The 16122-nt window shown below is 46.7% G+C and overlaps 1 protein-coding gene across 1 annotated transcript in view; it reads left to right on the top strand.

The window, feature by feature from the left end:
- Nucleotides 1-16122, top strand: part of LOC139385716 (protocadherin-16-like) — a 168135-nt gene that overhangs the window by 13978 nt on the left and 138035 nt on the right. Inside the window, exon 2 of the mRNA XM_071130997.1 lies at nt 5903-7738. Within this exon, the coding sequence (XP_070987098.1) occupies nt 5924-7738 (1815 nt within the window). The 5' untranslated portion in view covers nt 5903-5923. The remainder of the gene's footprint in view (nt 1-5902; nt 7739-16122) is intronic.

The following is a 16122-nucleotide window of genomic DNA, read 5'->3' as shown; positions in this document are numbered from 1 at the left end:
GAATTAGTAGTGAAAGCTTTTAAAATCCTGGCCAACTAACATCGCTGTACCCCATTGTTGAGCTTCAGCTCTACGGTCTAAACCATTGAGATTAGGTCTCTGGTCATAGTGCACCATGCAGGGAATAGGGTACCATTTGGGATGGAACATAAGCAACAGATACAGTGTTCGGATCCTTGTTGTAAACTGCTTCACTGTCTTAGAAGGCACTCAACTAGATTAAATTACAAGCCATGCAGAGATAAAGGAATGTAAAGCAAAGGGTTCAACATGTCAAATTCAATATCTTAGCCACAGAAAAAGGGGAAATAAACAGTACGCTACAACTTCATAACTCTGCTGTCTACACACAAAAACTGTCACTAAAGAATGCTCTGACTGTAGGTTTTCACCACAGAACTAGAATGAGTTCTGTTTTTATTTCATTCCAATTCCATGGTTTTCTTCTATCTTTAGTGTGTACTGTGTTTTTGTATGATGGCTCACAATCACGACTGGCTGAAAGTAGCCTTGGAATCCCATCTAGAGAAGGAACGCTTCCAGCACCCATGATTAGAGCCAAGCCAAGAGAGGGGAAAGAGGGAGGAGATGAGAGGAGAGGAGAGGGCAGACCGCAAGGAGCCCTACTGCTCTCCTCTTTCGCTCTCCACTCCTCTTGTTCTCCTCTCTCCTGCTCTGCACTGTTCCCTCGCTCACTGTGTCGCACTGTCACCACCACGGACCAGACACATACACACATACACACACACACACACACACACGACACACGACACACGACACACAGATAGGCTACACACACACACACACACACACACACACACACACACACACACACACACACACACACACACACACAGAGAGATAGGCTACTCACACGCACGTGTGTGCAAAGACACGTATGCACACATATATGCATCCCACATGCATGCACAAATCCACTTTCCAACATACATTCTCACATGCTCCTAGTCACTCACAGACACATACATGTAGTACTGTACAGTCTGAAGCAAGGATATTTCCCTCAATGTTACAGTACTGCCACTAGGGGGAGTCTGGTCGGCCTCTACTAATATTCTTCTACAGTAAAAAAAACTTGATTCCTCAACATATAATACAACTCCTGTTTTCATGTTCAGAGTTTTCCCGGAGAACATTGAAGTTGATTTTATTTTTGAAGGACAAAATAAATGAGTTATGAATTTGATTTAGTTTAACAGGACCACTGACAACTAGAAATGATCCTCTTGTTATGAGAAACAGACAATAATGACTTGTTTTACCGGAGATTCTGCAGACGGTGACAGTCAGCTCAGTCAGACAGCCCACATTTAGTGGTTTTGGACTATTCTGCAGACGGTGACAGTCAGCTCAGTCAGACAGCCCACATTTAGTGGTTTTGGACTATTCTGCAGACGGTGACAGTCAGCTCAGTCAGACAGCCCACATTTAGTGGTTTTGGACTATTCTGCAGACGGTGACAGTCAGCTCAGTCAGACAGCCCACATTTAGTGGTTTTGGACTATTCTGCAGACGGTGACAGTCAGCTCAGTCAGACAGCCCACATTTAGTGGTTTTGGACTATTCTGCAGACGGTGACAGTCAGCTCAGTCAGACAGCCCACATTTAGTGGTTTTGGACTATTCTGCAGACGGTGACAGTCCGCTCAGTCAGACAGCCCACATTTAGTGGTTTTGGACTATTCTGCAGACGGTGACAGTCCGCTCAGTCAGGCAGCCCACATTTAGTGGTTTTGGACTATTCTGCAGACGGTGACAGTCAGCTCGGTCAGACAGCCCACATTTAGTGGTTTTGGACTATTCTGCAGACGGTGACAGTCAGCTCGGTCAGACAGCCCACATTTAGTGGTTTTGGACTATTCTGCAGACGGTGACAGTCAGCTCGGTCAGACAGCCCACATTTAGTGGTTTTGGACTATTCTGCAGACGGTGACAGTCAGCTCAGTCAGACAGCCCACATTTAGTGGTTTTGGACTATTCTGCAGACGGTGACAGTCAGCTCAGTCAGACAGCCCACATTTAGTGGTTTTGGACTATTCTGCAGACGGTGACAGTCAGCTCAGTCAGACAGCCCACATTTAGTGGTTTTGGACTATTCTGCAGACGGTGACAGTCAGCTCAGTCAGACAGCCCACATTTAGTGGTTTTGGACTATTCTGCAGACGGTGACAGTCAGCTCAGTCAGACAGCCCACATTTAGTGGTTTTGGACTATTCTGCAGACGGTGACAGTCAGCTCAGTCAGACAGCCCACATTTAGTGTTTTTGGACTATTCTGCAGACGGTGACAGTCAGCTCAGTCAGACAGCCCACATTTAGTGGTTTTGGACTATTCTGCAGACGGTGACAGTCAGCTCAGTCAGACAGCCCACATTTAGTGGTTTTGGACTATTCTGCAGACGGTGACAGTCCGCTCAGTCAGACAGCCCACATTTAGTGGTTTTGGACTATTCTGCAGACGGTGACAGTCCGCTCAGTCAGGCAGCCCACATTTAGTGGTTTTGGACTATTCTGCAGACGGTGACAGTCAGCTCAGTCAGACAGCCCACATTTAGTGGTTTTGGACTATTCTGCAGACGGTGACAGTCAGCTCGGTCAGACAGCCCACATTTAGTGGTTTTGGACTATTCTGCAGACGGTGACAGTCAGCTCGGTCAGACAGCCCACATTTAGTGGTTTTGGACTATTCTGCAGACGGTGACAGTCAGCTCGGTCAGACAGCCCACATTTAGTGGTTTTGGACTATTCTGCAGACGGTGACAGTCCGCTCGGTCAGGCAGCCCACATTTAGTGGTTTTGGACTATTCTGCAGACGGTGACAGTCCGCTCGGTCAGACAACCCACATTTAGTGGTTTTGGACTATTCTGCAGACGGTGACAGTCCGCTCAGTCAGACAGCCCACATTTAGTGGTTTTGGACTATTCTGCAGACGGTGACAGTCAGCTCAGTCAGACAGCCCACATTTAGTGGTTTTGGACTATTCTGCAGACGGTGACAGTCAGCTCAGTCAGACAGCCCACATTTAGTGGTTTTGGACTATTCTGCAGACGGTGACAGTCAGCTCAGTCAGACAGCCCACATTTAGTGGTTTTGGACTATTCTGCAGACGGTGACAGTCAGCTCAGTCAGACAGCCCACATTTAGTGGTTTTGGACTATTCTGCAGACGGTGACAGTCAGCTCAGTCAGACAGCCCACATTTAGTGGTTTTGGACTATTCTGCAGACGGTGACAGTCAGCTCAGTCAGACAGCCCACATTTAGTGGTTTTGGACTATTCTGCAGACGGTGACAGTCAGCTCAGTCAGACAGCCCACATTTAGTGGTTTTGGACTATTCTGCAGACGGTGACAGTCAGCTCAGTCAGACAGCCCACATTTAGTGGTTTTGGACTATTCTGCAGACGGTGACAGTCAGCTCAGTCAGACAGCCCACATTTAGTGGTTTTGGACTATTCTGCAGACGGTGACAGTCAGCTCAGTCAGACAGCCCACATTTAGTGGTTTTGGACTATTCTGCAGACGGTGACAGTCAGCTCAGTCAGACAGCCCACATTTAGTGGTTTTGGACTATTCTGCAGACGGTGACAGTCAGCTCAGTTAGACAGCCCACATTGCATCATAGTGTCTCACAACAAATTACAAGTCATCAACAGTTGGGATATTTCCTGACAAAACTGTGTTATCTACAATGTGAAACAGTGTCGTCGTCCCAAATGGCACCCTATTCCCTATATGGGCCCATAGGGCTCTGGTCAAAAGTAGGACACTATGCAGGGAATAGGGTGCCAATGTAATTGCTCCATTACACAGTATTTCTTCTTCAGTGTTGTAGAAATCGTCTTTTTGTGTGGCAATCCATATCATCCTCATTCTCAGTTACACTTTGTGGTTGTTCAAATGTAGTGCTCTCTTGGCTGTTACGTCTTAAATAATCAGAGAACTACAGAGAGAGTCAGGACATACTGTTAAGGATGTCCCCCTGAACAGTTCACTGTACTATCAAAAGTTAGTTCTGGCCCTTAGACCTCTGTTATATATACATTACAATATATCTGACAACTTTCCACAATTTCTAACTTCCACTTTTCCACCTTTTATGTCAAGAAATGCTCAGCTCAGAAAACAGAGTTTTGGCTCCTTTTCACCTTCCATGCACTTTATTTAACAATATTTCTTTAAAGTATTCTTTGTTTTTATTCCATACAGAGCCACCATTGAGTCTTGTAAAAAGGTTAGACCCAACACAGAGACTAAGGCAATAGCAGAAAATGTGCTCTCAATATCCGGCAAATGTATGGATTTAGAATCACTTGTGCGTAGTGAAATATAGGTTACATATATAGGTTACTGATTTGCCAAAGGTGTAATTTCTGAAAGGCGGCTGACCGACATTTCAGAGGTTTTATGAACCGTTTTAAGGGCATATATCACAGGGAAATGGCAGGAGTTTTACCCCTCTCAAAACACCACCTGTCTCCACTCAGCTTCCATTCTCCATTAAGACAGGGGAGTTTTACACCTCTCAAAACAAGTGGATAAAGTAGAGTGTTTTCTCTCTGTCGCTATAACACAGCTTTACTTTTTCGGGCCCTGGTTTACTCTCCACACATTGAGCTGGGGAGGACATTCCTCAAGTTAACATCCCCATAGAAATATGGACTCAGGGACCACTCAATACTGTAAAGAGCCTTTCAAACACGGTCCCTCTATAAGAGCTCACACTCAGTCTGTCTATGAGTACTCGTCAACATTCTTGTAAATCCAGCAGTCTCGCCTTCCCCAGAATTGGTTTCATACAGGCAAACATATACCCTGGTTCAATATGTGCATGTGCTTTAGCAAACTGTTTAAATACAGATGATTCTCACACGCACGCACACAAACACACACCAACACACACACACAGAGTAGCTCTAGAGGGTAGTGTTACAGACCAGAGAGCCTGGCTGCATTTGGACCTGTCTCTCTGATTAGAACTGAATTTTGAGACCATAAACCGTCTCCCTCTGTCGTTCTAACGTACGCCTGCAGGAGATCTGGGTTCAAATACTATTAAAAATCATTTCAAATACTTTATCTTCACTTGATTAAGCTTGCCTGGCTTATTGGACCAATATAATTGTACCATAACTGCAAACCATGCCCACCTGCTATTCAAGGCAGGCTAGATCAAACACTCAAAGTATTTGAAAGATTTTAATCCCTGTGGTCTGGTCTGTGGTCTGGTCTGTGGTCTGGTCTGTGGTCTGGTCTGTGGACTGGTCTGTGGACTGGTCTGGTCTGTGGTCTGGTCGGTGGTCTGGTCTGTGGGCTGGTCTGTGGGCTGGTCTGTGGGCTGGTCTGTGGTCTGATCTGTAGGCTGGTCTGTGGCCTGGTCTGTGGTCTGGACAGTTCTCTAGTAAAGGAAGGGTTCTCTGTTATACCAAAGTAACAAGGTGTTGACTTATTAGGTGAGTGGAGGGAGGGGTTGAAAATAACATGATGCAAGAGATCTATTATATGCACTGTGGTTGGGACCACAGCCTGTAGAGCATATGAGGCATTTTCCAGAATTTTTACACAGCTCACCAAATATACAGAAAAAGCCTGTCCCCTCCCTTTGTTAAGCCAATAAAAAGCACTCAGCTTTTGTTGCTGGATCAGGTTATAAGAGGAGCCAGGAATGTTTCCTGATTACATGACCTGACCGGGACAAACAGCCGAGAGGTTTTCTTGGGCTGACTCCCAAATGGCACCTTATTTCCTACATAATACACTACTGACTCTGGTCAAAAGAAGTGGACTATGTAGTGAATATGGTGCCAAATGGGATGTACACATTGTCAGGAAGTAACGATCAGTGCAGCACACTAACGTTTCCCATCTCTCTGTGTCCCTCTCAGGTTTAGGAAGAAGCCATCAGAATGAAGACCGAGGCCAAGGGTTTGGGGTGGTCTGTGTCGAGGTCGCTGCAGGATGAGGGCCGGTGGAGCCGAGGGGTCCTGCTGCTGGCCTACATCGTCCTGGAGCTGATCACTGTCCACTCCTCCACCGTCCTGGGGAACCTGGAGCTCCAGCTGGACGAGGAACAGCCAGCCGGGACCATCGTAGGGGACATCAGTGCTGGGTTACCGCCTGGCGTCACCGCAAGTCTTTACTTCATATCAGACCATGAGGGCACCGGGGTGGGGAGTGACCTGGACATAGATGAGAGCACGGGCATCATCAAGACAGCCAAGGTGTTGGACCATGAGCTGAGGGACCGGTACAACTTCATTGCCGTGACTATGACAGGCTTGACCATTGAAGTGACAATCACGGTGAATGACATCAATGACCATGCTCCCACGTTCCCCCGGAGGAGAGCGGCGTTCAAGATCCCGGAGATGACGACAGTGGGAACCAGGTTCCCCCTAGAGCCGGCGGTGGATGGGGACAAGGGCCAACTGACTACCCAGGGATACCTCATCAAAGACGGGAACCCCGGCCAGGCTTTCCTCTTGGAGACCCGGAGAGGATCAAACCAGGTTCTCTATCTGGATCTGGTGGTCAACACTCTTCTGGACAGTGAGACCAGACCGTCTTATACTTTATCCTTGGAGGCGTTCGATGGAGGCTTCCCTAAGAGGACTGGTCAGATGGTGCTAGATGTGATGGTTCAGGATATCAACGACAACGCTCCAGTCTTCAACCAGAGTCGCTACCACGCCATTATCTCAGAGAATCTGCAGCCGGGTAGCAACATTCTCCAAGTCTTTGCCTCTGACGCTGACCAGGGAGACAACGGCCTTGTTCTCTATGAGATCAACCGCAGGCAGAGCGACCCAGAGCACTACTTCATAATCGACTCGCGAATGGGTGTCATCACGCTCAACAAGCCGCTGGACTTTGAGATGCGGAGGGTCCACGAGCTTGTGGTCCAGGCAAGGGATAACGCCACGCAGCCCGAGGTTACCAACGCCTTCGTCACAATCCACGTCCGGGACTACAATGACAACCAGCCCACCATGACCATCATCTTCCTCAGCGAAGACGGTTCCCCACAGATCTCTGAGGGTGCCCAGCCTGGCCAGTACGTCGCACGCATCTCCGTCACCGACCCGGACTACGGAGAATACGCCAATGTCAACGTCTCCTTGGAAGGAGGGGATGGGAAGTTTGCCCTGACCACCAAGGACAACATAATCTACCTGATGTGTGTGGACCAGATCCTGGACCGAGAGGAGAGGGACACATACGAACTCAGGGTGATGGCTACAGACGCAGGCACCCCTCCTCTCAGGGCTGAGTCCTCCTTTACGATACAAGTCACTGACGTTAACGACAACCCTCCTCTGTTTGATCAGCAGGAGTACAGGCAGGCAATACCTGAGGTGGTGTTCCCAGGGAGCTTCGTGTTGCAGGTCACGGCGAGAGACAATGACCAGGGGCCCAATGGAGACATCACATACAGCCTCCTCCAGGATGGCCAGGCCGGCCAGGATGAGAACCAGGCCCAGTGGTTCACCATCGACCCAGTAACAGGGATCATCACCACGCTCTCTCAGCTGGATTATGAGTCGCAGCCCAGGCCAAGTGTGACTGTGGTGGCTACAGACGGAGGGAGGCCTTCCCTGTCCTCCACAGCTCTGGTCCATGTGGTACTACAAGATATTAACGACAACGAACCTGTGTTCGGTAGCAACTTCTACAACGTATCCATCAAGGAGAACACGGCTGCTGGGTCCTGCATCCTACAGGTAGGACATTGTCTATTCTGTTTTTCTAGTCAACCTGTCGACAGGTGAATCTCGCATGCGAAAGTTTCAGAATTTTTAATTGCTGCAACTTAAAGTCTTGAAAGCCTTATCACCTGCATCTTGATCATGTGAAGTCCGATATCTATAACTTGTACGTATTCAAGCTGCTAGTTTTTTCGTATACGAGCTGGGAAATACCAAATGCCAAATGAAGACTATATTGGAAAGAGAACTACCCTTGAGGGTTGAGAGGGGTCTGAAGTTCTGAACTCATTTTTAAGGGAAATGGAGAGACCATTACCTAGAGGAGAAATATTACCCAGATAGAAAATCGTTTGGTGGATTTTGCTGAAGTATTGTCAGGCATTAAGTGTTATTTTAATGTTAAATCTGTTTAGATTGGATTGTAGAGGATAAGAGAGTTTAGAGTGGAGAAAATGAAGTGAGGGAGTTTAGGTTGGAGAATAGCTAAGGTTGTGTCCCAAATGGCACCCTATTCCCTATTTATAGTGCACTACATATAGTACCCTACATGGGTAATAGGGTGCGATTTTGAAACATACTAAGTGAGGCGTTTACCTGGTGTCTGCAGAGCTGGAGGATCTCTTCTCTTCTGGCTGTCCTCTCCTTCACCTCTCCAAGGTTTCCAAGGTAACTGAGACAGTGTAAAGCCCCTCTGACAGCTGAAGACAAAAGAGGCTTCCACTTTATTTACCTAATTCAGCTGCAGGAGGACAGGGTAGGGCTTCTTTTGACAAAAAGACATGTCACATGTTAAACCTCAACAAAAGACACCCCCAAAAAATGGGTATGGTAGACAAGAAAAGAAGCAAGCCATTGACAAACCACAGGTCCACCACATTCGCTACAGGGCCTCCAGGCCAGATCCCACTGCGGGGTCAAAACCGTAATTACGCCTCATTAAGAGGTATCGTTTTCTCAGGTTGTTGTTGCGTCTGTTATGAGAAAGAGACCATTCGTTTTTTTGTTTTCTGCTTTTTATCAGTCTGTTTCTTCCAGACTTCAAAGCTTCTACTGCTGCTGCAGCAATCATACACTCTAACATACAGGAGGTCTGGGGGAGAGAGGGAACTGTTCATTTCATTCCTGTTTCACAAGTGTCTGAGTTGAGTTGGGGTTGGGTTTAAGAGAGAGGGGTTGGGACAGAGACGGCCAGGGTTTGGATGAGTTGGGGTTGGGTTTAAGAGAGAGGGACTGGGGCTGAGACGGCCATGGTTTGGATTAGTTGGGGTTGGGTTTAAGAGAGAGGGGTTGGGGCTGAGACAGCCAGGGTTTGGATGAGTTGGGGTTGGGTTTAAGAGAGAGGGACTGGGGCTGAGACGGCCAGGGTTTGGAGGAGTTGGGGTTGGGTTTAAGAGAGAGGGGCTGGGGCTGAGACAGCCAGGATTTGGATGAGTTGGGGTTGGGGCTGAGACGGCCAGGGTTTGGATGAGTTGGGGTTGGGTTTAAGAGAGAGGTCTTGGGGCTGAGACAGCCAGGGTTTGGATGAGTTGGGGTTGGGTTTAAGAGAGAGGGCTTGGGGCTGAGACAGCCAGGGTTTGGATGAGTTGGGGTTGGGTTTAAGAGAGAGGGGCTGGGGCTGAGACAGCCAGTGTTTGGATGAGTTGGGTTTAAGAGAGAGGGGCAGGGGCTGAGACGGCCAGGGTTTGGATGAGTTTGGGTTGGGTTTAAGAGAGAGGGGTTGGGGCTGAGACAGCCAGGGTTTGGATGAGTTGGGGTTGGGTTTAAGAGAGAGGGGTTTGGTCTGAGACGGCCAGGGTTTGGAAGCTCTCCGCTGGGCTGAGTGATGTGCAAACGGGATCTATGCCCAGTGACAGCCCCAGGGAGAGGGGAAGGGTGAGGGGGAGAGGGAGTAAGATTTGTAACGGAGAGGGGAGATGGAGGCAGGGAAGTGTGGGAGAGAGGGAACTAGAGGGAGAGAGGGAAATAGAGGGAGGCCCAGTGCTTGACTTGAGCAGGCGCTCACAGGGTCTGAGTACTGGCACCTTACATTTTCTACTGCTTGAGCTCCTGTTCCTCTCATATCATTTTAGCTCAAAAGTATTGTGGAGGTCCTGCACCTCAAGATAAACAGTACCGGCACCCAACATGAGTATCGGCACCTGTTTCAGTCCAAGTCAAGCACTGAGGCACTAGAAGAATAACAGCTGAGACAGGGGCAGTGGTTGTACTGTGTCTCAATTATACATCTATTGGCAGCAAGGATGAGTACAGAGAAATAATATACTGGTATTGGTCAGAATATTTATGATGTCATGCACTTCTACGTTATTCTATCATCTTTTTCTGCTCCATCAGTAGCCTCCAGGCTCCCAGCATGCAATATTTCTTCAAAGCCAGCCACTCTCTGGCCTGTCTGTGTGTGTGTGTTTGTCTGTGTGTGTGTGGCGCCTCCCTGGCCTGTCTTAGTTCTGCTTGGCGGCTGTAGACGTGTAGTTGGCGTGCCATGTGAGGCCAGACGTCTTGGCTCTGGGTGTGTGTGTGTGTGTGTCTGTGCATGTGTGTTCAGGGTGCCAGCAGCGTCTCAGCGAGACATCTGACAACCAACCGACTGCCTTTTCTCTATGTGCAAGAAATTCCCACTGCACATTTTTCCACACACTCAATACTGTCCAACAGCCATTACAATAGGGGTATTGTGATCATCAGTCCAGCATTTTGAAGTGAGTAAGGTTTAGGGTTTCTGTTCCCTCTATGTTTCTCTAACAGCAGTTCATGATCAGTCTTTAACACACTCTCTCTCTCTGTCTCTCTCTCTCTTTCTCTCTCTCTCTCTCTCTTTCTCTCTCTCTCTCTCTCTCTCTCTCTCTCTCTCTCTCTCAGAGAGGTTGTCACTTACTCTCTGTGTCAAATGCTGCAGTAGAGGAATACTTATATAGTTATAATTAGGTGTTGTGCAAAAATATCATGAATGAAAATAATAGTTTTCTACCTCAATTAAAGTGACAAGTCTTAAACCTATTAGCAGTCATCAATCTGGTAATGTAATAGGTCAGATATATAGGGGGAAAACAGGTCATCTCACGGAGGGGAAATAGGGAATGACATGAGGAATAACATGTTAAAGACCAAGAACTGCATTATGGGCTGGACTCCACTTTATGACATTCCATTTATTTTCCCCTACAAGCATCATGCCCTTATTGGTACCTGCTTTAAACTGTGTCTGTGTTGCAAATGGCACCCTATTCCATATTTAGTGCACTAGTTTTGACCAGAGCCCATAGGACTCTCCACAAAAGTAGTGCATTGTACATAGGGTTTATTTGGGATGCAAATTGTGTTGTCTTTATAAGGTAGTTGGTGATTGGAGAGAGTGAAACATGCAGTGATTGGCTATACAGTACCTACAGTAGGTCTGTGTTATGTAGGGCCCACAACACACTGATTGTATAAATGCATTGGATTTATATAGCTCAAAGTGCTTTACATTATAGGATAGAAACACAGTTCATATGTGTGTTTATACCCTATGAGTTGGTTAGTCTCCGATACATTACCAGTCAGCCTTGTATTCCATAATGGAACATTACCAGTCAGCCTTGTATTCAATAATGGAACATTACCTGTCAGCCTTGTATTCCATAATGGAACATTACCAGTCAGCCTTGTATTCCATAATGGAACATTACCAGTCAGCCTTGTATTCCATAATGGAACATTACCAGTCAGCCTTGTATTCCATAATGGAACATTACCAGTCAGCCATGTATTCCATAATGGAACATTACCAGTCAGCCTTGTATTCCATAATGGAACATTACCAGTCAGCCTTGTATTCCATAATGGAACATTACCAGTCAGCCTTGTATTCCATAATGGAACATTACCAGTCAGCCTTGTATTCCATAATGGAACATTACCAGTCAGCCTTGTATTCCATAATGGAACATTATCAGTCAGCCTTGTATTCCATAATGGAACATTACCAGTCAGCCTTGTATTCCATAATGGAACATTACCAGTCAGCCTTGTATTCCATAATGGAACATTACCAATCAGCCTTGTATTCCATAATGGAACATTATCAGTCAGCCTTGTATTCCATAATGGAACATTACCAGTCAGCCTTGTATTCCGTAATGGAACATTACCAGTCAGCCTTGTATTCCGTAATGGAACATTACCAGTCAGCCTTGTATTCCGTAATGGAACATTACCAGTCAGCCTTGTATTCCATCATGGAACATTATCAGTCAGCCTTGTATTCCATAATGGAACATTACCAGTCAGCCTTGTATTCCATAATGGAACATTACCAGTCAGCCTTGTATTCCATAATGGAACATTACCAGTCAGCCTTGTATTCCATAATGGAACATTACCAGTCAGCCTTGTATTCCATAATGGAACATTACCAGTCAGCCTTGTATTCCATAATGGAACATTACCAGTCAGCCTTGTATTCCATAATGGAACATTACCAGTCAGCCTTGTATTCCATAATGGAACATTACCAGTCAGCCTTGTATTCCATAATGGAACATTACCAGTCAGCCTTGTATTCCATAATGGAACATTACCAGTCAGCCTTGTATTCCATAATGGAACATTACCAGTCAGCCTTGTATTCCATAATTAAACATTACCAGTCAGCCTTGTATTCCGTAATGGAACATTACCAGTCAGCCTTGTATTCCGTAATGGAACATTATCAGTCAGCCTTGTATTCCATAATGGAACATTATCAGTCAGCCTTGTATTCCATAATGGAACATTATCAGTCAGCCTTGTATTCCATAATGGAACATTATCAGTCAGCCTTGTATTCCATAATGGAATATTACCAGTCAGCCTTGTATTCCATAATGGAACATTATCAGTCAGCCTTGTATTCCATAATGGAACATTACCAGTCAGCCTTGTATTCCATAATGGAACATTATCAGTCAGCCTTGTATTCCATAATGGAACATTATCAGTCAGCCTTGTATTCCATAATGGAACATTATCAGTCAGCCTTGTATTCCTTAATGGAACATTATCAGTCAGCCTTGTATTCCATAATGGAACATTATCAGTCAGCCTTGTATTCCTTAATGGAACATAACCAGTCACACACACACACACACACACACACACACACACACACACACACACACACACACACACTGTAGTGGCTGAATGAAAGGGCTGCAGAATGGGAGCCACAGTGGTACTGTACTCTCTCTCAGACAGGACATGAGCCTGGGCAGTGGGGGGCAGCTCTACTCTACACTGGAGACTTAATAGAAGTACAAAAGAGCTCTTTCAGTTTTGCTGCAGAATTGCTACATTTGGTCAAGATTCCCTTTCTTAATGAATTGAATGGAGGGAGGTAAGAGTGGATGGGTGCTTGTTAGCCCTTTGAGTCTTGAGTACATCATTAATCTGGACCAAGGCTGTGTCCCCAATGGCACCCTAGTCCCTATATATTCCCTATCGGTCCTGGTCAAAAGTAATACACTATATATAGGGAATAGGGTGCCATTTCTGTTTAACTCAAATTCATTGAGCTTTGAACAGAGTCCGCTGTTATGTAGTTTGTGTTTGACAGAGAGCTGCTTTATCTGATGCATATTTCATGTTTATTTATGACTGATTCTGTTGGTAAATAGCCAGTACTTCACAAGAAGCACATCACCTTTCTATTGGATCTCTCTCTCTCTAGCACTCTCCACTCCTCTCTCTCTCTCTCCTTCTCTTCTCTCTCTCTCCTTCTCTCTCTCTCTAGCACTCTCCATTCCTCTCTCTCTCTTTCCTTCTCTTCTCTCTCTCTCCTTCTCTCTCTCTCTAGCACTCTCCACTCCTCTCTCTCTCTCTCTCTCTCTCTCTCTCCTTCTCTTCTCTCTCTCCTTCTCTCTCTTTCCTTCTCTCTCTCTCTAGCACTCTCCACTCCTCTCTCTCCTTCTCTCTCTCTCTAGCACTCTCCACTCCTCTCTCTCTCTCCTTCTCTTCTCTCTCTCTCCTTTTCTCTCTCTCTAGCACTCTCCACTCCTCTCTCTCTCTCTCTCTCCTTCTCTTCTCTCTCTCTCCTTCTCTCTCGCTCGCTCTCTCTCTCTATCTCCTCCTCTCTCTCCTTCTCCTCTCTCCTTCTCCTCTCTCCTTCTCCTCTATCTCTTTCTCTCTCTCTCTCTCTCTCACTCTCAAGCGATCTCTCCTCTCTCTCTCTAGCGCTCTCTCTCTCTCTCTCGCTTTTTCTCTCCTCCTCTCTCTCTCTCCTCTCTCTCCCTCTCTCTCTTCTCTCCTCTCCTCTCCTTAATGGGCTTTATTGGCATGGGAAACATATGTTTACATCGCCAAAGCAAGTGTAATAGATAATAAACAAAAGTGAAATAAACTATCCCTCTCTCTGCCTCTCTCTCTCATTCTCTCTCTATCTCTCTGTCTCTATGTCGGAGTAAGAATCGGCCCTCTGTCTGTGTGTTTTTGGGGGGTTGGTATGGCTCCAGCGGTAAAGCGAGAGGGGGTCCCCTGGCAGCGCGAGGGGAAATGAGGCCCAACGAGCGCCAGCCGCTGGCACAGTTGGCGGAGGTGACACAGGCAGGGGGAGGCTTCCTCGTCTGTCTCTCCTCCTGTTGCACTCCGTCCCTTCCCCCATCCATCCCTCCCTCCCTTCCTCCACCCCCCACACTCTCCATCCTCATTCTCTCCATCGCCTGCCTCCCTCCCTCCTTGTCTTTTTCACCTCCTGGCCTCCATCTCTCCCTTCACCCCAACCTTAATCTGATCTCCCTTCAGACCTCATTAGCTGGGTGTGAGGTCAGGCTATACCCATCACCACCTCGGCAGTTTAACCCACCACCCCCATAGTCAAGGAGAGAATGGTCTGTCATTGCAAGGGCCCCCTTCAGCAACCCCATGGCAACCAGAGAAGACCACTGATTGCTGCGAGATAATATATAAACTTTTTGGGAGTTTTGTCTGTTGGATTGGCGCTGAGCTGAGAGTCAAATTTGTGAGTTTCAGTTTCCTCTGCAGCCAGAAAGGGTTCCTGTCTGAACCGTGCTTTGGCACCAGTCCGTCGGAGTGAACTCACAGGCCTCCCCTCTCACTCGACCTGGCCTTGAAAAGACATCACTGATACTGGCTGGCCTGCCATGTCTCATCCCTTGACTCTGATTGGTGTGGTTTGATAGACAAAGCTCACAGTGTTGTTGAATAGGAAACGTAATAGCTAGCCTTACATCTATCTGCTTCGTTGCACAGAGGATTTTCCAATGAATATTTTTCGTTCAGGATGATTAGAAACATCACTCATTCCACTGATTTGGAAGACAGGAAAGGAGGAGAAGAGAGGAGAAGAGAGGACGAAAGAGGAGATGAAGATAGGAAAGGAGAGGAGGGGAGAAGAGTAGAGAGGAGATGATAGTCTCAGTGAACTCCATGCCTGGCAACATAAAAACACACCATCTGTGGGACATTCTAAGGGACAACTATACCGTTGAGATTCGTTCATCAGAGCTCCACTTCACTGAGCCATTGATATTTCAAAGTGTGTTCCTCAGCATTAGTGTTTTGCCCCAAAGCCACAGATGTAATGTAGTGTCACAGTGGGTTCTGGACTGTAACCTGATGGTTGGATCAGGACCATAGAGCCAGGACCAGAACTGATGGTTGAACCAGACTGTAGTGTTAAGTGCCAGCCAGGCAATAAATGGTTCATTAGGTTCAGCCCTCCTACCATATGGTCCCTGAAGGCTCAGATCAATCACTTCAACTCCGTTTTTCACATCTGATTTGATTCGGTAGAAGCTTCTTGTTTTCTCGGCAATCTGCAGATGCTTCTATTCAAAGCAATGTCTCTGTTTCTAAGTACTTGAACTTGGTGCTGCAACACTTTTTGAACTCCTCCTCAAACCCACAGATTCTGTTTTCAATGTCTCGGTCACAGTTCTTTAGCTGGGACAAAAGACCTGCCTCTCCCAGCTGGATTTAGTCTCCAGCTTACATTTACATTTCCCTCCGTGACAAGAGTCACTGACTCAAAGCAACAAAAGGGTAGAACACAAGTCCCTTCACTGTAACAGGAACAGGGTTCCATTTGACGTAGACACTGGGTTATATGAAAGCAGGCGTTTTGACATCCAGCCTGCCTGGCTCACTCTCTCTGCTGCACAGACAAAAACAGAAGTTTGACTGCACCTGGAGTTTAGCAAACCAAAGCAACCTTGTCCAGTGCAATGAATTGGAGGCTTTGAATAAGACACCTGGACAATCCATAATTTCCCCCAGTCCTCCTGTCACTCTCTTCTCTTCTTTCTCTTCTCTCTGTACTGAAATGGGTTCAAACCCAGTAGGCTTTATGTACTGCATATTCTATTGTCCCCAGGATACAACCTGTGGGCTAACTGTATTGTCTACTGTGAGATTTACCTAACTAA

This window comes from Oncorhynchus clarkii, chromosome 27 (assembly GCF_045791955.1).
Source record: "Oncorhynchus clarkii lewisi isolate Uvic-CL-2024 chromosome 27, UVic_Ocla_1.0, whole genome shotgun sequence".
Classification (NCBI taxonomy): Eukaryota; Metazoa; Chordata; class Actinopteri; order Salmoniformes; family Salmonidae; genus Oncorhynchus; species Oncorhynchus clarkii.
This window is presented reverse-complemented; position numbering and strand designations above follow the sequence as displayed.